Source organism: Thermobia domestica, chromosome 16 (assembly GCF_964235325.1).
Source record: "Thermobia domestica chromosome 16, izTheDome1.hap1.1, whole genome shotgun sequence".
NCBI classification, from domain to species: domain Eukaryota; kingdom Metazoa; phylum Arthropoda; class Insecta; order Zygentoma; family Lepismatidae; genus Thermobia; species Thermobia domestica.
Window position 1 is genome coordinate 33,310,503 of NC_137469.1, and position 24,610 is coordinate 33,335,112.

Sequence of the window (24,610 nt, forward strand, 5' to 3'; positions counted from 1 at the left end):
AAACGCTGAAACACATATCTTGAACAGATAAGCGTAAATAACTTGAATATTTACCGGAAGCTTTTGCATGCCAATTAGTAACACGAAACCAAAATATAATCATTAGTTGATAAATGTCAATGTGATACTTTTGTGCTTGTATGTACGAAACGTGTAAGCGCATTGGGCATGACCGCTGTCGCTGAAGTTGGAAATTGATTATTGCTAACTTGCCAAATACTAATGTAAATGACAAAAGTTTGTGCCCTTTTGGAGCGCCTAACAATGTTTTCAGGATATAATGAGCCACAAAAGAGTAATTTGTTGTGTAATATTATGTAACCGCCGTAGGAAATAAAATTACTGCTCCAATTAACGGAAATCGATGGAGCTCTCGCAAATAAAATATTGCGGAAGTATCAACCTGGCAACAGGGCACGTTGAGTGGAAAGTTAATCAAATTAAATAGTATAGCTGCAAAGTAACAAGAGATATTTCATGTATTTCCAGCAAATATTTTTGCTTTAAATACTATTTTATAACTTTTATATTAAATTTGTTCGTTTCGTCGTTGTTACAGCAAAAATCTAGCATAGGAGTGCGCTTGTCTAGTACTTCCGTTGGTGGCTAGGCATGAGAGGCCAGGCAATAATGAACATGGCGTGGCAACCGCAAGAAGAAGGTTTAAGGCAAATTTTACAACTGCTAAAGGAGTCACAGTCTCCCGATACAGCTACACAAAGAGCAGTGCAACAAGTATCCTTTATCTATAAATTAATTTATACGTATATTTTACTGTGTATTGATTTTACAGGTAGATTAGTTGCAGAGTAGAAATGTAACATGATTGACATCTTGCCAGCGAGGCCGAGGGTTCTCGTACACGTTATATATTGAACTTGTACTGTAAATAGTATATTTTTAAAGATATTACGATTATGTGTAGAATTAAGTTTTTGTTCCTGTGTGAAGGGTAATTGGATTTTGTCTCGATTTAGAACAGTAAACTCTGAATAGAAGTTGATACTAAGGGGTAAACGGTTGTAAGACATAACCCACATTTGTGTGCCGTGTACTGCAGATTTTGTAATTGTGTGGATTAAAATATTTTGAGTTTAAATGCAGATTAATAAAAGTGATGTAGTAATTGAAGTTTTAAGACTAAAACTGAGAAAGCAGGTTAAATTTGTATAATTTGTCTAGCAGTATAGAGTATTTGCCGACAGAGGGATCACATGATTTAATAATTTCCCAGTTCATTCAAAATTTCTCAAACAAATTAATGCATAGAATAGATCACATTCAAGTAAAACAAATATACATAGAAACATATGTAGAAAGCGTGCTAGTGCCAATACATTGGTATATTAGCCCGATTATCATAAAGCTTCTACTATAATTTTGCAGGAGAAATATTTTGTTGCAAATGAACATCTTTTGTCCTGAATAACTGAATAATAGGCTTACTTGGTTTTTGCGAAGTGAAAGAATATATAAGGCCGAAGTCCCAGGGACGAATGTTCACTTCTTTAAGGATTATATTTAGTATGTTTGTTAGAAAGATTGATAAATTCCTCGTGCAGGTTTAGACTAAACACTACTAGGAATAATTGTTCAAATGTTAAAGCTCTTTCTGTAATTATATCCATTCCTTTGCTTAAACTTTACGGAAAACCACGGCATATGTCAGGCTGATTAATCAATATTGTAATTTTTCTTTTAAATATTGATTAATTTTGGTTAGGGTTATGGTTTGGTTAGGTTTATGTAACTTACGCCTTTTCTTAGCTAAACGGTGTGATTGGCCGCAGCTTCCAAGAATTTGTGCACTCAATCTGAGCGAGCCAGCATTTTTTTTTTTTTTTAATAGAAAACATTGCTTACTTTTGGTTAGTTACGGTTAGGTTTTATTTCAGTGTACCTTACGTTTGTACTTGCCTTCATGGTTTGTATAAATTCGCCGCCCTGCAATATTTTCCACTCCTCCATTCAACACGCGGCTTTTACATTGGAGTATCATCACAGATTACTCAACATCTATTAGGCTTTCGTAACATGAACTGATTTTTCCCGTATATATATATATATATATATATATATATTTTAAATACCTAGTTTTGCTCCCCCCTATCCGATATAACACAGCACCATAAACGATTGATTTTTTCTTCACCATAGCCTTGTAAACTCGTATCAAATGAGCGACTTGTTTGGAATAGAAGAAGCTGAAGGGAGCCACCACATACTCGGCTATAAATAGTTCTATGCAGAACTTTTCACTGTCTGCCTTAAAAGTTCTTTTCTCTTAATTATTTTCCAATTTTATTTCGAATGTCTGCGCGAGAGAATTTCGTAATCCATCCGAACCAGAAATCGATAGCGACCCGAGGCTGCTAATACAAAAGGATACATGTGTGTGTTAAAAGTTCTGGTGCAGGTCAAATTTTGGCACATTCGAAATAATCCTTGAAAAATTATAATTCTTTTACTGATTGATTTATTATTCTGCAAATGATTTGTGCTGAGCGATATAACATTACTCCATTTTGCATAGGTAAAATTCAGGGGGATCGCCAAGAGTGGTTGTTGAAAAATGACAATTCTTGGTTACGATTTGTGCATAAATAAGGCGTCTGAGTTCATGGAATAAAAACGTGAGTGTAAAAATGCAAACCATCATGTGCTAGGTGGCACTGAAAAAAAGCACGAATGCCATCTAATCGAATCAGGGTAGGGCAAAGCCGGTGTACCTGCGCGATAGCTTGTGCATCCAAATAGAGCAGGCGCGTCAGCGACTGTAGGTATGTGTGTAAAAGAAAGTAGTGACATGTGGGTTTTGGCAGTGATTCGAGTTTTAATAGCGCTGGTCGTGGTTTCACATTAGTAAAGCTTCACTTGTAATCATAAAATACAGCTTTCGTACTTTGTGCGAAAATACACTGCAGATGAAAAACAGGCAGTCATCTTTCATAAACACTCACTTATTTTATCCGTACATGTGCAAAAATACACTGCCGATGAAAAGTATTAATACAGTCATCTTTCATATGCATTATGCACTCACTTATTTTATCCGTTGTAAAACATTAAATTTTGCAAAATGTGGTTTGCCGAAACATGACCAGCACCAAAATTCTTATATTAATCTACCAAATGGGTGCGATCTCGTCAACTAATGGATTTTATATATAATAATAATAATAATAATAATAATAATAATAATAATAATAATAATGGTATACAGACATTTAATGAAGTTTACATTTGGCTTTAGGTTGGTGATTTAAAACTAAATATGCACTTTCATAAAATTTTCTGAATGTTGAACAAAGACGCTTACTACTTATACGAGGCGTGTAGAAGCCAAGACGAACTTTTTTTAAGTTCTACACACACGACTTGGGAAAGATAAATTGTTTTCAGAGGCAAAATCGATTTACTCCATAGTTGAACAATTTGCCATTAAAATGCGTAAACGTTCTGATCGCACTCCTTTAAATATATTGTATTAACGTTACTAAAATACTCACTACTGGAAAGTCTCGTTTGATGGAGTTAATCGGTTTGGCTTCTGAATGACTTATGTTCTAAGATATTTGGTAAAATCGGTAAATAATCACATGGTGGCATTCTGTCACATGTAAGTTTACAGTAGGAACTTCAAAACTTTCGAGGAAGATACGAGGACTTACTGAAGTTGTACAGAAGTTTCAAATCTAAAAGGCATTCAAAATGTTCTAAATATTAGATATATATGTCAGTTTCAGTCTGTGAGATTTGTGAGAGCACCTACTTCAATCATTAGTGCCTATTGTTCTATGAGATTTAAATATTTCACTTTCTCCCTTACTTATATAGTCAGCTTTTGTTGTAAATATATCTTTTGAATCCTAGTAGTCCATTTTACCAGTAAGTTACGGCTTAATATTTCCGGTCGTCATTGGCGTTCAAATTGCGAAGACAGAATAACTGCTAGACACTTCTATCTGGCTACTGGTTCGACCTGACATTTTCTCTCTTGCCGGGAAGAGCGGTGGCTCAGTTGTAGAGCGTCCATCTCTGCTGTGTGGAGTCCCTAGTTCGATCCCAGCTCGAATTAGGTTCGGTTCTCCAGTTTCCTTCTATTTATTTCATTTTCCCTTTTCGTTCAGTATCATAGTCTCCCTTAGTTCAGAACATAATAGTGGTACGTTAAACTAACAGATTTCTTGTTTAGAAAAAAAAAAAAGAAAACATGGCATTTAGTATGTACGTGAAATCTATTGACGGTTCCGGAGCCGGTACTATGACTTACCGTGAGCTGTTGTAAACGACCTCATGTATGCGCATACCCACCGTCACTGACGCGCTGCTCCCTATGGATGCAACCCCTCTCTACCGTTCGGGCCCTTACTCGGGTAACATTTCTGCTTTTCAGTGGCCACCACCACAAGTTGGTACGTCAAGGTGTCTATCGGTCACGAAATTTAACTTTTGGATCACGATTTTTTAACTTGACAAATATAAGTACAGATTGGAAAGCTTTGTTCTATAAAACGTCAAAATTCACCACCAAAAATGTCTATGGTCGACCTCAGACACTACCAAATCGCAACCAAAGTACGTGTCTATCACATGGATGAAAATTCGGCCTAATTCGTACCCAAATTCGCTCTTGAAAATGTTAGGAAATTTTATGATTTGGTGAAGAAAAGGTCACGAAAAAGTCACGAAATTTCATTTTGGAATTTTAGTAGACACCTTGTACGTGCTTTATACGCTAGTTTTTATGCCGTATATCCGCGTTGTATTTATACTCGTCAGAATTACAAATAACGAACCGTAATCACTACGAAGTGATTTGGGGGACGAAATAAATAATGCCCATAAAAATAATGAATCAATATTCAGATTTATCATAGGGTCACGCTTAAAAAACTAGAGCAATTCTTATTTTACCCTATACACCTTATAAAAGTAAAACGTCTCGGTTTTTTACTAACGTTGATTGGTAAAAATTAACACGCTGCTTTGGTGCGTGCACTTTCTATCTGACAGTGATGGATGACTGGGCAATTTGAAACTTTAAAGTGATTGTGATTATTTAATTGTAACTTCAAAAACTGCATTGTTTGTTTATTTCAAAATAAGACAAGCTCGTAACCTATTTGTTGAGTTTAATGTCCAACGTTTAAGAGAAACCGTGATGATGAGATGGATGATATTAGTGGAATGAAGGAAGTGAGAAGAAAGGAGAAACCCTAAGAAAACTCTCTGATACTGAGTTTCTTTACAAAGTTCACTTGGCGCGGTCTGGTATCGAAGCGGGGACTTACGCACCAGAGGTGGGCGTTCTACTACTGAGCTACCACAGCTTGAGTAACCATATTTAAATTTAAGTATTAATTCTGGTGTCCGCAAGTTAGTTGATGGAAAAAAGAAGTTAACCAATCTCAAATTTTAAGGACTATCTTAAAAGCAAGTCGAAGGCTTGGGAGGAAGGACTTATATATCGTAGTTAATGCGGATAGATCACTCTGCTGGTCAGTTGTGTTCACCAGCCTGTCCGGCCCACCCTTTCATCATTAGTGAACCCATAATGTTATACCGTGGACGCAGTCCGGACTACTGGGTGGGTAAGGATCGAACCTTAAGTGACTGGCACTTAGTCACCGGTAGGCGATAGTCCTGTCACTATTTAATTTATTCGAGGCAAACTGGATCGTAATGCGAACGAAGATGAATTCGAACCAAACTTGAGAAATAATATTTTGTAATTGATAACCAAATGTGATTAAAAATAAGAAATAAATAATAATGAAGGCCATACTGAAAGCCTCATATTGACGCCTAAACAGTTTATTTATTTATTTATTTAATTAATTAATTTTTTTTTTTTTCGTGACGAGCTAAATGCTGCGTAGTTTAGTACAAAATGACGCTAATTCCAAGAGTAAGTTCCCATCTGCGTCTAATTAGAAAATCTTATATTGCACCAAATGGCAGAGCGGATTTTTACTCACCACGTAGAACATAAGCTGATCTGATGACAAAATGGAGTTGCAGTTTATTTTTTGTAACCTGTTTATATTGAATCGGCTTGTGAGCTTAATATTACATAGACCATTTATGTGACGAAATAGTTACGAATATGATGACCCGGCAAAGTAGTTCCGTTGCAGATTTCGTTGAAGAACTACAAACGGATTTTGTTCCATTTTACTTTCACAGTTTTTCAAGAGTCGACTCACAGCTATCACATGCGTCTTACCCAAAAATCTTTTGAGCAGTGAAAGTCCACAAAAGTTCATTGGGAATGCGCCTGGAGACAAAATAGGTATGGCCTGTATTCCAGTAGCCTTGTTGTAGTGAAGAGGCTGACTTAAATTTCGCTTGCAAGTTTTATCGGAGTTGTTCTTTACTTATTTGTACTGGGATTCGGGCCCTTATGGAATGGGTCAATTTCATACTTCCAAGAGATCCAGAACCAAGATGGCCGCCATGTGGAATCCTTCCAAAAAAAAAAATCTCTTGTAACATTTTACTGGAGCTATTCTCTACTTATTTGTACTGAGATTGGGGTGCTGATGCTGGAATAAGGGTCAGAGCGTATACAAAACAGTGATAGTAGGCGTGGTTTCGCTAAGTACTGGTAAATCCGTATCAAATGAATCAATGATGGTTTCTGCCAAAATTTACTTTTTGTTCACAATTTTACTCTACTTAGAAGAAAACAAGCATTCATTCATTTCTTAGATCAGTGGTTCCCAACCGGTGTGTAGCGAAATTTTAGAATTTAAAAATCATGAAACATCTAAATAGAGACTCCCGCTGCAGCAACAATACTAAGTGCTATGTAGTCATTACATTCTAGGGCTAACTAAGGCTGACACTATTAATATTAATGAAAAAAAAAATCAGACAAGTATGTCGCGATGCAGTGTTGCCAACAAGTTGATACAAAAAGTCGCTAAATGAGACATGAAATGTTTCCAATTTTGGGTGAAAAGTCGCTAAAAATTATTCATGGAATTTCGTCTTTCTCTCTCATATATATTTAATCAATTCAAGGTATAATACTGTCTCTACTAAAACATATATGAGAGAATCATATGTAACGAACACTTTTAATACAATATAAATATTTTTTACTTTATAATCAATTTCACTTCTACAAAATGAAAAATTAATTTCAAAAAACGAATAAAAGTAAATGTTTACAATGAAAAAATGTTACCCACTTAACTTTTACTCATATTTCTACAGATAATTAGTTTGCTATCGGTAATGCATTATTTGTGTCTCTAAACGAAAGCTGTGCAAACTAAAGGACACTAAAAGTTGAAGTTGGTCCCCGTTAGAGGGCAAGAGGTAACAAAGCGGGAATATAGAGATAAATACTATATAGTTTCCCAGCTCGTCAACACCTGCGTTGATTCAAATAAGAAAAAAAAAAAAAAGTAATTGTTTGCTGAACTAATTCGACCTAATAGTACTTGATTACAGGATAAGTTGTTCACAGCACAAAAGTTGCTATATTTGTAAGTCACCAAGTTGTCATTCAAAAATCACCAAAAAAAGTAGCTAATTATTTTTAAAAATCATTATTCCCGAAGTCGAATCCCCTAGATTTAGCGACTTTTCCCCCAAATTGGCAACACTGTCACAATGTCTTGGACGTTTCACTAAAGTGTATCGTGAGTAAATGAAGGTTGGGAATCAATCTTAATTTTTTTTTGAGTGGCCTTTTGGCTTTTTTGTATAGGTGTGTAAGCGTATTTTGCACTTTACAAAGGTGTGCGGAAAACGTTGTAGCTTCGGTAGTTTTGAAAATGTTGATTTGAAACGAAAAACATTTGAAAGAGAATTAAATGTACATTTTATGTCTGGTGGACATTTAAGCCTAGTACATTGCAAATACCTTTATATATATATTTTTTTAGATACAGGCTTCGTAATCTACTACTTCCTAAAAGAGTTTGATACCTGAGTGTTTGGGGAGAGGACTTCAAACATTGGGATTTTTTTTTCTTTTGTTCAAGCTGAATTATTTCAAAACGGACACACTTGAAAAATGTCAGATTCTCACAAAACAATAATTATTTGTGTAGTAAATTTTTAGCAAGGCGTACGCGTGGCAGCTATTTTGGATTATGGCCTCATATATGCCGTCTTGGTTGTGCAGCACTGGCATATTTCGTTCCGTTATCAGTGCACCAACTTAACATAAATCAGTAGGGAACAGCTCCGGTTAAATTTTGCAAGCAAAATGTGAATCATCTTCCCGTCTATTTATATCCTAAGAGAATGCGAGGGACAATCTTGAGGTGTGTGATGGGAGGTTTCTCTTGATGGATGCGGACTATATTGATCTCATTTCCTTACGTTTAGCGTAGCTGATGCTCTTAGACCGACTTTAGAAGCTCTTGATAATAATGCCACTAGAGTTTACAGTAGTTCATCACTGCGAATCTTCAGTTTGCCTTGATGACAGTAGCTAGCAACCAGTATAAACCCTTTCGCTAATGCCTTATTTATTTATTTATTTATTTATTTATTTTTTCATGCACGGATCTGCTTTGTGAAACGCTTCGCCCCTTCATTTCAGTACTTGATACCGCCACCGTTGGTTTGTAAGATGTTGCTCAAGCAGCTTCTGAACGCTACACTGTGTTCCCGTCGGTGTGTATCGGTACAGAAATGAATGTTATATCTTGAACACCTTTTCAAAATTCAGAGGTTGGCGCAGGGTGTGCACGACAGTTTGCAAAGACGCGTTAAACAATTTGTCGTCAGATTTTGGGTTGGAGGATTATATTGAATGGCCATTCTGCGAAATTTTACCTCAATACTAATGTTGGCTTGTGTGCACGGCTCTGGTCTCGTCTTCTTTGTTGGTAAACCGAACGCTGGGCCCATGGAATCATTATTACCGATCAAAGTCAAGTCAATGTCACAACCATTGCTGTTGTCTGCTTTCTGATGATTGAAGCCCTAAATTTAGCGTCGTAAAGGGCTTGAATATAACCCTACCTAAAAGCGACTCGGTTTTGGCTTCATTTTTGGCCTAGCGTGAGAAAACAAATACTCGCTTAGAACTCATACACTACTGACAGACGTACCTAGCCAAGATTGGACGAGGGCTTTCCGTGTGCGAACGTAAGAAATTGTTTGGCAAACATACGTAGAACAATCTTCTGTATTAATGCACCCAATCTCAGTCTTCATTCCTGGTGAGAAACATGTGAAATCCGATTCGTTAAAATGTAGATCCGTTGGAAACGTCACACACGATTTTACCAATTAACAATGTACACGAATAAAATTGCACACTGTGCATCCAGATGTACTTAAATTACACTAAATTGTTTCCGGAATCTGTTGGCTTCGTCAATAGCTCTCTCACAGTTGTTTTTGAACTGGCCACAAGAAGAAAGTGCAAAGTGAAATTTTGAGGAGGGGAAAATAGTTTCCCAGAACTGTTGACAAAGTCAACAGAGATTGCTGGAATTATTTAGTGCATTTGGACGCAGCAAAGGTGTTAATATTTTTACTAAATACATAAATACGCGTGAAATCATAGCCTTAAATAAGAATTGCACATTATTTGAATTGTAGCAATTTAAGTACTTGGGTACATATTTCTTTGTATTGTTTAGTATTTTCCTTAATGCATTTAACAGAAATTGGAAGAGCTAAACAAATTTCCAGATTTCAACAATTATCTGATCTTTGTGCTTACGAAATTAACTACTGAAGGTAAGTTGTGGATTTCTTTCCTAGACATTTTATTCTAGTCTCTGGGTATTTAACTTACGCATTATTAAGATATAGCAGACATCCGGCACTGTGTAATTGAGTCAAATCATTAGTTCTGAAGACTATGGTCCATAGTTACAAGTTCAAGAAAGGTTCTTTTTTTCGGTATAGTTTCGTTCCTGTATGTTCATATAGAATACGAGCAAGTAACAACGTTAAATGAAAGTTATCAAAATTTAAAACATCCCAAGGCACAAAATCTGCGACCGGTTTCGATGGATTTCTCATCTCTTTCTTAGCGCGTCTAAAACAAAATTGTCGCTACATAAAAGGTGTGATGTATGAAATTCTTTGCATGACCATCTTGTTAGTTAAAAATCATGGTAAGCTGATATTTCAGGTAAGAATTTTCTCTTTTCTGGACGATTTTGAAGTAACATACATTTAACGATCTTAAATTCGTAATACCTGATGTTTTCTCTCAACAAGAATAAAATAAGTAGACTAAAACAAACTACTTTTTGCTAAAAGGAAATATAAAACAAATTGTACTCGAAGAATGTGTAGAGTTTGAATTAACATCGACTAGGTACTTACGATTGATAGTTTATAGGAAAAAGTTTTCTAGTAGGCTTTACTTTTTAAGGAATGGAATCCGAGAGAGTAAAGTTTAGTTTTTATTAGAAAAAAAAAAAACTACAACTAAAACGATATAATTTTGACAAAATCATTCGCAGTGGGACAAAAATGCTTTTAACGTAGCATTTCGCTAGTCGAGTTCTCTATGTAAAAGCGATGCAATAATAATAATAAAACTGAATTTAGCTTAACTCTCCGACGTGAGAAGGTAAGAAAGAGGTGGTTTACAAAAAATCATTTGTTCTAAGGCAGTGGTTCTCAACCTGATCCCTATCACGACTCCCATTATATCGCATCCTATTGCCAGCGACCCTCCTTATAATTTCTGCTTTGTAATAAGCTTGTGTGGGATTTTTAATATACGTACCTATTACAGTGATCTCACGATATCTATCTATTTCTATACGCTAATGGTAGAATCTATTTCTTGTATATAGTGGATGCAACAACTTGTCTAAAAGCGAATGGATTAAAACCAAATTTGGACAGTTCATTCATATTAACAAAATCGAATCCAGTGGTTATACTATTTCAAAATGGAGGCCGTTTGAAAATTTTAAAACTACGTAACTCTCGTAATTTTGGGTCATACGATAAAAGAATAAAGTGATTTCTAATTTTGGGTAAAAAAAAAGTTATTGAGTATTTTAAATGACTTTATAATGTGCGCCAGGAAGATTATCGACATTGCCGCACTAGTGAAATCACACCATTCTCAGGTATCTCATTAGCTTTCAATTTTAATTGTATTTTAATATGCAGATTTTGTTGCATTTGTATTATTCTGGTATTTCAATATGTAGTTCTTATTTGTTTCATAAAGTACCTCTTTCATTTAAGTTGATTTTTAAACAGTTCGACACCTGTTGAAGATGTTTAGTATACTTACTTTTTGTTGTTCTCAACAGTTTGTATAAAAATAAAAATATGCCTATCAGAACAAAATTCAACATAGTATTTTCAATTCAAAATTCAAAAATATTTTCGGTATTAGAATCTAATTATATTTATCTCAGCTGATCTTCGCGACCCCCAGGTTGAGAAACCCTGTTCTAAGGAGTTATTTAGACTTTTCTCTTATCATTTCGAGAATTCCTAAGGTTCCTACTACACAATCTACTTAAGTGAGGTTGATCACTTAAAACCTCAACATCATTTAGGACGATCCCTAACAAGAAGCTTTCTCATGGGCTTCCAATCATCAATTGGATTAGTACCTATAAAAGATGGCAAATACGCAAATCATCACGTCTGTCTCCCATCATTTACGGAGTCCCTATAAGTAAGAATTTTGGAGAGCCGCCTATTTACAATTCGCCAACCAAAAATCAAGAGTTTCAAAAAAGAGCTTTTAAGGTTGGTTCAAATATCTTGAATTTACTCAAGGATTTCTGCTGATGGACACAACAGGGCGTATTGCTTTATACCTGCAGCGATTTGCTACAAGTAGAAGACAGAAAGACGACTAAAGCACTAACTAGCGGAGAAATAAAGAAACAGAATCTTGCCTCACCACTTATCATATACTTTTTTTCTAGGAATAATATTTGCTTTAAATATTTTAATTTGCTTTTTTTGTTTGTTTTTTGCCACAAAACATAGACTGTTTTCTAGAATTATATCAGTTCTTTAGTTCTGTATAATCGTAGTATAACCTAGTTAATGTTACAAACTGCGAATTCTCTGCAAAGTAATGATGTAGTGTACGTCGACAGAAATTTTTAAACTTGAAACATATACGCACTCAAATACTTTTGGTGTAATAAGATTTGCAAGTGAATGTTTTAACGTGTGAGGAATTTTTATTGGTAATAAGATATCCGTGCCAAATATCAATTAGTAGTTATAACACCAGCAAGTGTTGTTTTATGTCTTGTGATAACGACAAATTAAAAAGAAAAATACTTTATCACTTTTTAACATCGATCCCTCATTCTTAATGCTATTTGTGCACCTAATAAATCAGTGCCAAACAGTACTTCGATTACTTGTTTATATTTTGTTAATAGCTTTGAGAAACACATGCCTTCCAGTTATTACCTTAAGTCTTTGTGAAGAAAATATTATTTTTTTATTATTTATTTTTGATTAATTTTCGAGTAGTAAGTAAAAGGAATTAGTAAAGAAAGGGAAAAGAGACTGACATGGCAGAAGGAATAGGGGATTCATACAAGTAACGCAAAATTGTGTAATAAATGTTGCGAACGATCCACTGGAAGCATGGATAGAATATATTGCTCAATAGGAAATGTGTACTGAGTGAATAAAATTTAGTAAGTTAACAGTATACGAAGAACACATTTTGTTTGACAGCACCTGAGTTGTGGTCTATTTATACGGTTTTTGTTGGTAAGAATTGCGACGTCATTTTCCTTCACCGCCTGTTGAGCAGAGCACTGAGAAAGTACTACGAAAGTTACAAGTAAATGGATGTCTGTTATTTTCCGAAATGAAATACATTTTGTAGCAGTCTCATGTTTATAGCGTCATTGATCTTCGTCACTTGATTTTTAAATGAGGAAAAGTGAAGTAAAGTACATAAAGAAGAAACGAAAGTTGTTAATAGATTTGATTTGGTTTGGAGTTTAGCGTCCCTTTCAACAGCAAGGCTATATGAGACATGGATCTGTAGCTTAACGTGGGATCCCAGCCGCGTGAGTTCCCACGGGAAATCGAATAAATCTGTGCTGATCATATGTATAAATTCAATGAAAATTAATAAATTTTAAGAGTTTGGTTCATAATATGCATCTTCTGTAAGAAAGCTTTTTTTTATGAGTTTCTGTTGGAAAGCTCTTCTGGATGAGGCGGTTGCGTAGGGCAAGAAGGTAGATGATTATGTAAAGTTGGATCTTAAGTTGAGGAATATTAATTCTGTTATATACGATAAACGGAGAAAATAAATCCTGTTCTATACCAATTCTTGTTTTAGTTCAATCGTTAGATATTCTGCGTGTAGTCTCTGGCTTTCCCTAACATTCTAAGAATTATGTTACAGTCCGTGTCGTCTTAAGTGGCTGATCACAGACCTCAAGAGTGATAGAATTTACTCTGTTTAGGAAATAGGCTAAGTAGCATAGCGATTAACTCACTGACAAGCCGGAGACGGGTTCGATTCCCAGTAAAGGTGTGCTTAAAAAAAAAAAAATGAATAATACCCACTAATTCTGGTTAAATTGGTGGGCACAAGGTAGAATTTATTGGCGAGCATGAGTTTCTGCGAAATGAACCATGGGTGTCCTGAGCCACAGACGAAATTACAGTTACAGATTTCAACAGAGATTGCGCTCGAGAATGATACATTACTCTTGAGACATGCATTATTTGTATCTTGTCATTATTTTATATTTAGATAACTTTTTTACTTTTCAGATGAACCAACAAGATCACTTAGTGGCCTTATTTTAAAGAATAACGTAAAGGCTCATTTTCATAAGTTCCTGCCCGAGGTGACAGAATTTATAAAACAGGAATGCTTGGCAGCAGTTGGAGATCCTTCTCCATTGATTCGAGCAACTGTGGGCATTCTGATCACAACCATCGCATCAAAGGGGGAGCTCACCACATGGCCAGATTTACTGCCCACACTATGCAACATGCTAGATTCCCAGGATTATAATGTCTGTGAGGTACGAGAGATTAAAGTTCTGTATTTACTTGCTTTTATTAGTCATTAGAATGATGGCACACTGTGCTAATTAAGTTTTTTTGTTGTTGTTGTTGTTGTAATAGAATTCTTTAGTAACTTCGAACTTCGGTTTGATTTGAGAGTTGATAAAGTACTAAAAAGGGCGTTATATGTGGATAAGCTTCTTGAAACAGCTGAAAACAACTGTGCTTATTTATTTTACTCAGAGCAAAATTACAATGAAATCGATATTCAAAGAAGAAATTTTCAATGGAAACCCCACCTCCATCATTTGCTTTTTCTACTTAAACCGTCAGTGCTGTTTTAGCCAAATTTCATAGCGTCAGTTATGTAATGTACAGGGGAGTGAGCATTGTATCTACCAACTTTCAAGTGATAACGAACATGGTGAACGCAAGTAGTAATTTAACCCCCTCCATTTACGTGGCATGTATGTCGTGCCGTGAATACGTGACGTCTATTGACTGCGTCTAATACCGATTTTCTTCAGTAAAACTTCCCTCCCCCCCTCTATTGTGAATGATTGCTGAAGTTAAAAAAAATGACCGGCGCCGTTCGTCTTGGTTGGGGGTGACGATGTCATACTTAAACCCTACTCGAGTAACATGGACAAAGAAAATAAACGTGTTAAAGCACAAGTAGGGGGCAACCCCCTCGAAAAGGGATTTTTCCAGGGTTTTCCCTAATTTCCCTTTCTATGCACGTCATGGGGCCATGGACATCGTACCATTTGAAAGCTGCATTCGTTCTGAAGGGAATGACATGTTAACCATGATAATCGAATCAATATTGCCCTGCCAGAAATTATTTCATATATCTTTTTCCTATTTCTGTCGACGATTTTGTACATTCCAACAGGATTGAGAAATATTTTTTCCCTCGTAACTACAAACAAGATCGGACTGTGCTTGGTAAAAATATCGGAATACCCACACGCATTTTTATGGAACATTATAAGCGCGCACATTCAACCGTGGCCGTTCTAGGGGAGAACATAACTCCCGAAAAGGGATTTTCCTGAATTTTCTCCAATATCCCTTTCCAGGAACGTCATGGGCTGCATACCATTTGTCAGTCACTACATATGGCCGACAAAAGCGCGATTTGTGATGAACGTTTTCCCGACCTGCGAACAATCTATCCCATTTTCGCATTTTAGTATTTGTTACCTACTACATTGGCACCTTACACTTCACGTATGTAGAGATGAGTATTCGTAGGTGTCATGTTTCTGGCTCTTAGGAACCAGATAATTGACTTCATTTCTCAGTCGGTGGGTCGATCGATTAAACCCTTTAACGTTTTGTGGTCGATTAAGTAACCACTCATTGTAACATCTATTTTACATTAATAATTCAGCCAAACATCATAGGGATGTTTTTCGATATGTCCTTTGGTTTAGAAAATAACCACTACACGTCTACACTGTTTTGTCAACCACTACACGTCTACACTGGTTTGCCACATTTGTAACCACCAGAACAGTTACTTTGACAGCAGGCAGTGCCATCTGTTGGCAAAACAGTGTAGACGTGTAGTGGTTATTTTCTGAACCAAAGGACATGTCGAAAAACATCCCTATGAAGTGTGGTTGAATTATTATTGTAAAATAGATTTTAGAATGAGCTTTAAAGGCTGTGGTTACTTAATCGACCACAAAACGTTAAAGGGTAATGTGGAAAGTAACCGTGTACATCATGCAATCCATATCTTTCGGCGCACTAGACCCCACATTTTGGATAAAAGTTTTGTGCGTTAAAGGGTTAAACATGTTAACCCACACTGCAAAGCGTACAGCCTCACACCGTTAGTGCAAATAGCTTCCGGTACGCAAGAGATGCCAGGAGTCAAGTGTGCTCTCATTCATGAGAGCACGGGGCATTTCAAACGATATTTACAAACGAACATTAACAGCAACAACTTTCTTTTATTAATTACTCTTGTATTTGTAATGTTTCCGTTCAGTAGCTACCGCTAGTCAATGAAGAGTAAAATAAATGATAGTCTAGTAACTTACGGACCACTTGGTACGTGATTAAATTTTATTGGTTGCAAGAAGAGTCCAGTAAATGTTCATTTCTAATTGACAGTAGAAAAATACCTGAAGGTGGTAATTATAAGGACATGATAAACTGATCGTGTCAGAAAAGTTTTCTCAGTGTTTTATTTTTGCCTTCTAATTTTCAGGGTGCATTTGGCGCATTGCAAAAAATATGTGAGGATTCAACCGAATTATTGGATAGTGACGCTTTAAATAGACCCCTTAATGTATTAATACCCAAGTTCCTACAATTTTTTCGCCACAGTAGCCCAAAAATTAGGTAAGTAAACAGTGAGATGCATATATAATTTTAAAATTAAATGTATATTATTAATTTATTATTGAATTTATACTAAGAAATTTTGTGAATTGAGTGCTAGCTATTCATTTGTTTCATTGTTTCAATCATAATTTCAGTGAATATGAACTTCTAGAAACGTACTACTTGAAATAATGGAATACATATTTAATATTCATTTAAAAATACTAAAAAAAAAAAAAATCCAAAATTATTTAAAAGTAAACGTGTAGACAAAAGTTAACTTTCGTAGTTTTCGGAAAAGTTTGCACTGAAGAAGGCAATAATAGTGTGTAGAATATCATTTTTAGATAATTTTGGTTACTTGTGTGTGTGTGTGTGTGTTTTTTTTTAATTAATTTAAATTACGAATACGTTTTTCTCTAAGCTAGTAAATGTGAATGTAAATGTGTAACATTATAGATAATGTGTCTGAGGAAGGCTATGTTACATAGCCGAAACTATAATACACACATATGTATATATATAAACTGCTTTGATCAGTTGAAGTTTTATTAACAATATTGAAATTTCCTTTATTACATTGCAAATTTCTGTTCAGGAGTATACCGTAAAAAGACGCATTAAATTGGGAACTAAGAAAGACAGAATATTTGAGCGTATTAAAAAAAAAAAAAAAAAAAAAAAAAAGTTTTTTCAGCAGTAGTCCCATTTACACAATAGTTCCTTTAAATAATTGTATTCTGTATATCATATTGCTAAATTCACATTTCAGTTTCGTGGAAGGATTTTTCTTTCTTATCTTTCTGCTTTGTTGTTCCAATACGCCGAAAGCTTTCAACATTGACTGATGTGGGGTTCAGAAAGAACAGTTTTGCTTTAGTTTTTTTTAATGTATAACTGAATTAGAGGTCTGCACGGGCTCGGATCTACAAAGCATATATCACTTCGGGCTCGACCCGTGAAGTTTTAAATATACAACCATATTTCTCGGGCTTTTCGGGTCTAACTTTGTAAATATACTGCACAACCATATATATTGCACCGTTCCTTTTTGGAGAACTTTTTAAGCACAACTGCAAATTAAACTTCTAATTGCTGTAAATAAAAATACAATTTTACATTAATTATTAAGTATTCTGTAATTTGGGCTTATTTGATTGTCACCCGAGCTCGGGCCTAAATGCTAAAACATATTTCGGACTCGGGTCGGGCCTCACATTGTAAATTCATGGACCGGGCCGGGCTAAAAGTTCTGGCCAGTGCAGACCTCCAAACTGAATATAGCCAACAATCGGAATGAGTAATTTTTGAAGCACTTCCTCTTGGGTCTTCATTTTTCATGGGACGGGAAAACAAAGAAAAGACTCGTTCAAAAATTATTCGCTTAGAGTATGAGGTCTATTCCTAAAAAGTCCTCTAGAAGAAAAATCGTTCTCCTTCACTTTTGCACGCAATCTAAGAAAACGCAGCTTTGTGTTGAAAGTTTTCACTGAATTAGAACAACAAATAAGTGAACAAAAAACTTTTTTTTGTTTTTTAAAAGCCAGAAATGTTCAGCTCGTCATTTACATTAGATCTTTCTTTTTCCTCTGAATTCTCTTCGGTAGTACAGATGAAATTCTATATTTGCTCTAATTGTGTATGCATTTATATTTTCAGATCGCATGCTATTGCTTGTGTAAATCAGTTCATCATCACTAGGACTCAGGCACTTATGATCCACATAGATCCGTTCCTTGAAGTAAGTACTGGTGCTTTAATGTCCTTAATTTCATAAGAGTGTGAGTAGTGGTTGTTGGTTCTTGAATCCACTCTATAATTTTCTTGCAGCTAACAATTCGTGTATACACAGCTTGGTTTGAAAATGCTTTAACGCCCAGAAATATAACACCATTTCAATTATTATATATGCGCATAATAAAACGAAAGAAAAAAAATGTAATTGTTGGCTCTAGTGGTAGAGCATCCTCCCTGCAAGCCAGAATTTTTTTTTTCCACCATAATCTTCGAGTGTTACTACTTTCGATTATTTTTTTTTTTTTATTATCGAAAAAGCACATTTGTGCCTATTTCCACTAACGAAGGTGATTTCAAAAGCACGACTATGTATTTGAGAAAAAACTAGTTTCTAAATATACATTTTACATACATCTTGTATTTCATGTTTAAGATGGACGAATTCGTGGTCTCACTCTCTCCTTGAATTGTGTGATGAAAATAAATAGTGCCCCCCCGTGCTCCTAGAATCAAGTTGCTCTTAAATGCAAGTAAGGGCTAACAGAAAAACAGTATCATCGTACTGAACAGTATCCATAGTTGCAATGGGAAAATATAAGATTAAAATAGAGCGATAGGCCAAGCTATACCAGGGCGTCTATCGGTCTTGAAAGTCACGAAATCAGAAAACAGTCATGAAAGTCAAGAAAAAGTCACGAAATTTAGCTTTTGGGTCACGATTTTTTTTTTTTTGTACAAATATAAGTACACACTGAAAACTTAAGTTCTATAAAACATCAAAATTCACCACCAAAATATCTATGGTCAGCTTTAGACGCTACTAAATCGCTAGCAAAGCACGCTTCTATCGCATATATGAAAATTCGGCCATAATTTGCACTCAGATTCCCTCTTGAGAATTTTACGATATTTTATGGTTTGGTAAAGAAATGGTCACGAAAAAGTCAGGAAATTTCATTTTGGAGTTTTAGTAGCACCCTGTATAAGAAATTGAAAGCAACAGAGACAGAAGAAATGTACCAGGTTATTCGAAAGTAAAATACCGAAATGCACAATCTCCATATTTAACGCACCACAGCTTCCAGTATACTGGAGAGTTGAAACCAAGAATAATAGCAGTTTAAGGCCACTTCAACAGGCAGCCGTTAAACTGCAAGTGAAATGTACTACAGTGATCCCTAGAACCAAATTTAGTTGCATGAGTTCATATTGGGACAGATGCAAGAAATAAATCTTGTACTGTGATGAGAGCTTGGAGCGTAAACTCAACTTTAGAATAGACAAGTACGTTGCTAGTTTGGAAAATTACTTGACGGTCTGCAAATTAAAAGTAGATAACAACGTACTATACAATAGCTACAAAGAGACAGATATAGTAACATACATAAAACTTAGCCGTTTTCAGTCAGGATAAGATGCATGAAAATTAAATATTTACTTCAATACGAATATTCTGCTTTGAGTTTATTATAATATGTTAAATTTTCAAACGATAAAAAGAAAAAAAATAGTACATTTCTCATTACAAATTTAGATTTGTGAAACGTTTTGTAGAGATTACATTTTTATTTTCTATCTCTCATTTCAGAACCTTTTCCACTTAGCAAGCGATGACGAGGCTGAGGTGAGAAAGAACGTATGTCGAGCTCTGGTGATGTTATTGGAAGTAAGGATGGATCGGCTTATCCCTCACATGCACAATATCATCGAGGTAAATATATTTAGTTGTATAGAACTTAATTTAGGTATGTAGATCTTACGTGTTCAGCTTTAGTTGTGATTGTCTTTAAAATACATTATGTTCATATTTCATGCTCGTAATGTAGGATTACATAAAATATACAAAAATATACGTATCTATCATATGAACTATGAACTCATTTAAAATAAATTTAATGGGAAACTGACCCATATTTCAATTACAAAGTAGACGCTTACTTAATGCCTCCTGCTTGGTGTAAAAATAACTATTATTGATGAGTATTATTTCGTTTTTTCAGTACATGCTAATGCGGACACAGGATCCAGACGAGGGAGTAGCCTTAGAAGCATGTGAATTCTGGTTGTCGCTCGCAGAGCAACCGATTTGCAAAGAAGCCCTTGCACCACATTTGCCTCGTTTGATACCAATTCTAGTCAGAGGAATGAAGTATTCAGAAATCGACATTATATTGCTCAAGGTAAAATACATGTTACTTTCATGTAGCTATTTAAAATACCACATTTGCCGACATAATAAAACGCACGCTATTTTCTGTATTTAACTATTTAACTAAATGTAGAATCACACGCGCGTCTGGGAATGTCTATAGCCCATGTGCACCGGAGAAAAGCATATTTACTGTCAATGGTAAGTGAAATGTTTGTATCCAAATTGTAAGGTTTGCTCAAATGGAAAAAGAGACTACAATTATATCTAAAGACGATAAAAAAAACATAAAGTAGATCTATGGAATGAGAAAGTAGGACGAACAAATTTTAGAATCTAGGTTGGGGATTTTAACTGTCTTGATTATCCGTTGCGCAATAGTCACTTTTTTTTTAATTGTCTTTAGTTGTGCTATGTGATTATTAACACCAAAAAACATACCGACGAAGAAATTAAATGTCGACTGAAAGCAGGAAATTTAGATCAGACTGTTGTGTTTGCAAATTCTGCCGAAGAATTGGAAGTTTGAAATGTATAAACAGATCACTATACCTGTAGTGCTGTATGGTTGTGAAACATGGTCACTAGCTTTGAGAGAACAACAGAGACAAAATATTTGAAAATAAAAGCCTAACTCGAATATTTGGACCCAAGAAAGACGAAAATGGAAAATTGTGGAAATTTCATAACGAGCAATTGCATCATTTACCTAACATTGTTAAGGTGATTGAGTCGAGGAGGCTCAGGTGGGCAGGTCGTGTAGCCAGAATGAAAGAAAGATGAAACACTTTCAAAATTTTTACAAGAAACCCAATTGGAAAAATACTGCTATGAAAACTTTGACGGAGATGCGAGGACAATATTAAGATTGATGTCGCATACATAGGAATACAAAGTATAAGCTGGATTCAGTTCAGTGGAGAGCTTTTGTGAATGCCACATTGAATCTTCCGGTTGCATAGAGTGAGCGATTTAGTAGATTACTCTACTTTCTGGTAGAGCAAGTGGTCATTTGTAATGACCGACTATTGTTGAAATAGTTTTTTCTTAACTATTTTTAAAGAAAATTGTACCCAGATTTCACGAATAGTTACCTGCCGTTAAAGAAAAAAGCAATGAGTGCGTTATGTATTAAAGTTTCAGATTATGATAGAATTTGTACCGTAATCCTGTTTGTATATATCACATCACTTCAACTTTGGCCGTTACAGTAAGTCTAGAAAATTCTTTTATGTGATTGGTGCATAAAAATAGTAGAAAAATTGCAGCAACAAAACATAATAACTCTAAGTAAAGTTACAATTTGTACGCTTGATAGAAACTCCGTGCATTCGGGAATAGAAAAATGGTAGAATAATTGAGGCGTTTCTGGTAAGAAGGGGAATTCAGCAAAGGCTTGTTTCATAATACGTTCTGAACTGTCAAAATAATTTGCCACTTATTTTAAAACTGATTTTTCTAAAAGAAAGAGGAACGTGTCAAAAACTGTCTATTATGTTTCTGTTAAAAATGTATACTCATAGTGTCTTCATTCGTAATAGTGCGTTGTATTTGTCCAATAGGGTGATGTGGAAGAGGATGAAATGATACCTGACCGTGAGGAAGATATTCGACCAAGGTTTCATAAATCACGCACACATACCATAAAACACGCCGAAGAGAATGGAGAGGAAGAAGACGAAGAATCAGACGGCATGGATGACGATAGCTCGCTTTCAGATTGGAATCTCCGTAAGTACATCGATTAAGGTTTTTTAATTATTTTCATTATGTGGTTCTTTACATAAAATAATAAAATGAATGATCAAAGTAAAAACTAGGAAGATTTTCGTAAACCAGTAAGCGAAGGGCTAGACTTTAAGCCGTATTCACAGCTAAAAATAAAATTAAAAAAAAAAAAATACATTTTCAATAATAAAAACAATGTTGTGTATCTGCGTGTGTGCGTTATCAGCTTTCTGCATAGAAAGCAGTCACCTAGAGCCACCAAATTTTGTACACAGATCTTCACCAGATCTAATCTCTATGATGCCATCTTTATGATTTGGGACTATGAGACCCCATCACGGCGAAATTAAAATACTGCTAATTTTACAGTAATTATGTGATATCTTCAAACAGATAAAAGATAATCGAAAAGTGGAACAAGAGCTCGCTGGACAATATTATTTTTTTGGAGATACTGTTATCACGAGTCATTTATTTACTTTCGATTTCCAGCCATTTAGAAAATCGGCATTTATTTTAGCGTTTTTAAATGAGTGCAAACGGAGAGCTAATAGGTGACTCGTGATAATGGTACGTCATGCAAAATAATGTCTGGCGCGCTCTTGTTCCAGATTTCGATTATCTTTTATCTGTTTGAAGATATCACATAACTACTGTAAAATCAGCGGTATTTTAATTTCGCAGTGATTAGGCCTCTTAAAAAGATTATATTTTTGAATTCAAGTGAAAACGAAACTTCCCGATGGAGATACTCGATCGAAAAGATGTAAGAGCTTTTGAGGCCAGCCATTCTGAGTGAGGTTTTCCCTAGATTTTCCTCATTGATAGGCAAATACCGGGACGGTACCTAACATATAGGTTTCAGGCCGCTTTCTTTCTTCCCCCTTGGGTAGTGTCCTTACCGAGGGACGTCATCCCTCATACACGACGAACTTAAGGCCATAGATGCCGATAATGCCAAGAAATATGTATAAATAAATTAGTGAAAACTATACTTGACGTATTTTCAGAATTAAAACTTGATAGTCACTGAGGCAGCTTACGAAGAAAGAAAAAAAAAACCTATTTCTCATATTTATTCCTTTAGCATAAAAACGTTTGCTTTGTGTGTAAAATCTCATAAGAATTTTCGTTATTCTTCTGGGTTCCGTGAAGCTCGAGTAGGTCCCGGCATAGGCGCTGATCCTGGGGACCAAAGGTGTCCCCCCCCTCCAGTTTCATTAGGTCCCTTAGAATCTGGGTATATTTATTTCGATCTTTATTTGAATATACGAAAAAAACACATACGTGAACGTCCCTTCCCCCCGAAAGTTACATCGAAATCGGTGCCGCTGGTTCCAGACTGGAAAGCGTTGAGAAATCCATATGTATATATATATATATATATATATATATATATATATATATACTGGGTGGTTGTGCAATGAATGTAGTAATTTAAAGCCACAAGTGTGAACTGCATAAGTTGCTTGAAGCTGAACGAAAAGTGGCTAGGGCGGTGTTCCGTATCGCAATGCATGTAACTTCTGCAGTGATGGTTATTTATATTATTGTCCTGTAATTTGATTAGACCTTTGCTGTTGACAAATGTCCCATAGAGACATTGTAATTTTTGGCACATTTTGATTTCCTGAATCATTGGATTTGCCTGGATTGAGTAAGCTGTAGTGGATCAGTGCAACCACAAAGCACTTCACAATCAGTAAATGTTATCGTTGGAAACAAAAGTTCCACATCATGATAATATTATGGTAGTAATTTCTTGGTACAATGTTTATACGAGGCGTTTTTTTAAGTAAGGTCCGTTTGAACATAAGTACACAATGAAAGGTTGTTTCAAAAAAGTAGATGTATTTTCAGAAAGTACATACTTTACTCTTATTTTTCGACATAGTTGCCAAGTTTGTTCAAACACTTATCATACCTCTCAAGCAATTTCAAAATGCCGTTTTCACATCATCATCATCATCATTGTAACGGTTGCCACTGAGGTGTTGTTTGAGGTGGAGGAACAGATGGTAATCGCTCGGCGCAAGATCAGGACGTTTCGTCTCCAGTTACGATCTGACTCAAGAAGCCGTCACCTTCTTCGTGATAACGAGTCAAGAACTTCATCGCACACTCAAATCTTTGGTTTTTGTGGTCCTCTGTTAGGAGTTTCGGGACCCAACGGGAGCACAGTTTCCTAAATTTTAGGTGTTTAGAAACAATTTTGTAAAGCACTGATCTCAACACGTCAGGAAATTCGTTTTTGAGAGACCTGTTATTGTGAAGCGCCTGTTCTCACGAACCCTCGCTTCAACTGAAGCCACCAAATCATCTGTAATCGAAGAAGGGCGACCGGAGCGGTCCTCATCATGGACGTTGTCACGGTCATTTTTGAATTCTCGTACCCACTTACGCACTTTGCTTGCACTCCTGCAGCAGGCAGGTTTCTTGCTGACAAAAACCGTATCACTGAGCGAACCTCACACGCGGCGGGCGACTTGATAGTCTTAAACATTGTGAAAGCACAGAACACAACCGTACAGGTCAGCTACAGAGCTGAAACTGAGCACAGTTGTTCCCAATGCATGCCGGTACACGACACACGCTCGTTGCGGTATGCGCGCGAACTACTAGTGTCTACAACAAAACGGACCTTACTTAAAAAACACACTTCGTAAAAATAATGTATTTTAAAAGTAG

At 35.6% G+C, this 24,610-nt stretch overlaps 1 protein-coding gene across 2 annotated transcripts in view; it reads left to right on the forward strand.

Annotated features, from left to right (window-relative positions):
- Nucleotides 1-435: 435 nt before the first annotated feature.
- Nucleotides 436-24,610, forward strand: part of Tnpo (transportin 1) — a 69,970-nt gene continuing 45,795 nt past the window's right edge. The window contains exons 1-8 of one of the 2 annotated variants that reach the window (XM_081742265.1): nt 436-735; nt 9,642-9,717; nt 13,729-13,985; nt 16,193-16,326; nt 17,968-18,049; nt 19,634-19,756; nt 20,046-20,225; nt 21,757-21,925. In XM_081742265.1, the coding sequence (XP_081598391.1) occupies nt 613-735; nt 9,642-9,717; nt 13,729-13,985; nt 16,193-16,326; nt 17,968-18,049; nt 19,634-19,756; nt 20,046-20,225; nt 21,757-21,925 (1,144 nt within the window). In that variant the 5' untranslated portion in view covers nt 436-612. The remainder of the gene's footprint in view (nt 736-9,641; nt 9,718-13,728; nt 13,986-16,192; nt 16,327-17,967; nt 18,050-19,633; nt 19,757-20,045; nt 20,226-21,756; nt 21,926-24,610) is intronic. The other variant, XM_081742264.1, reaches the window with a different exon arrangement.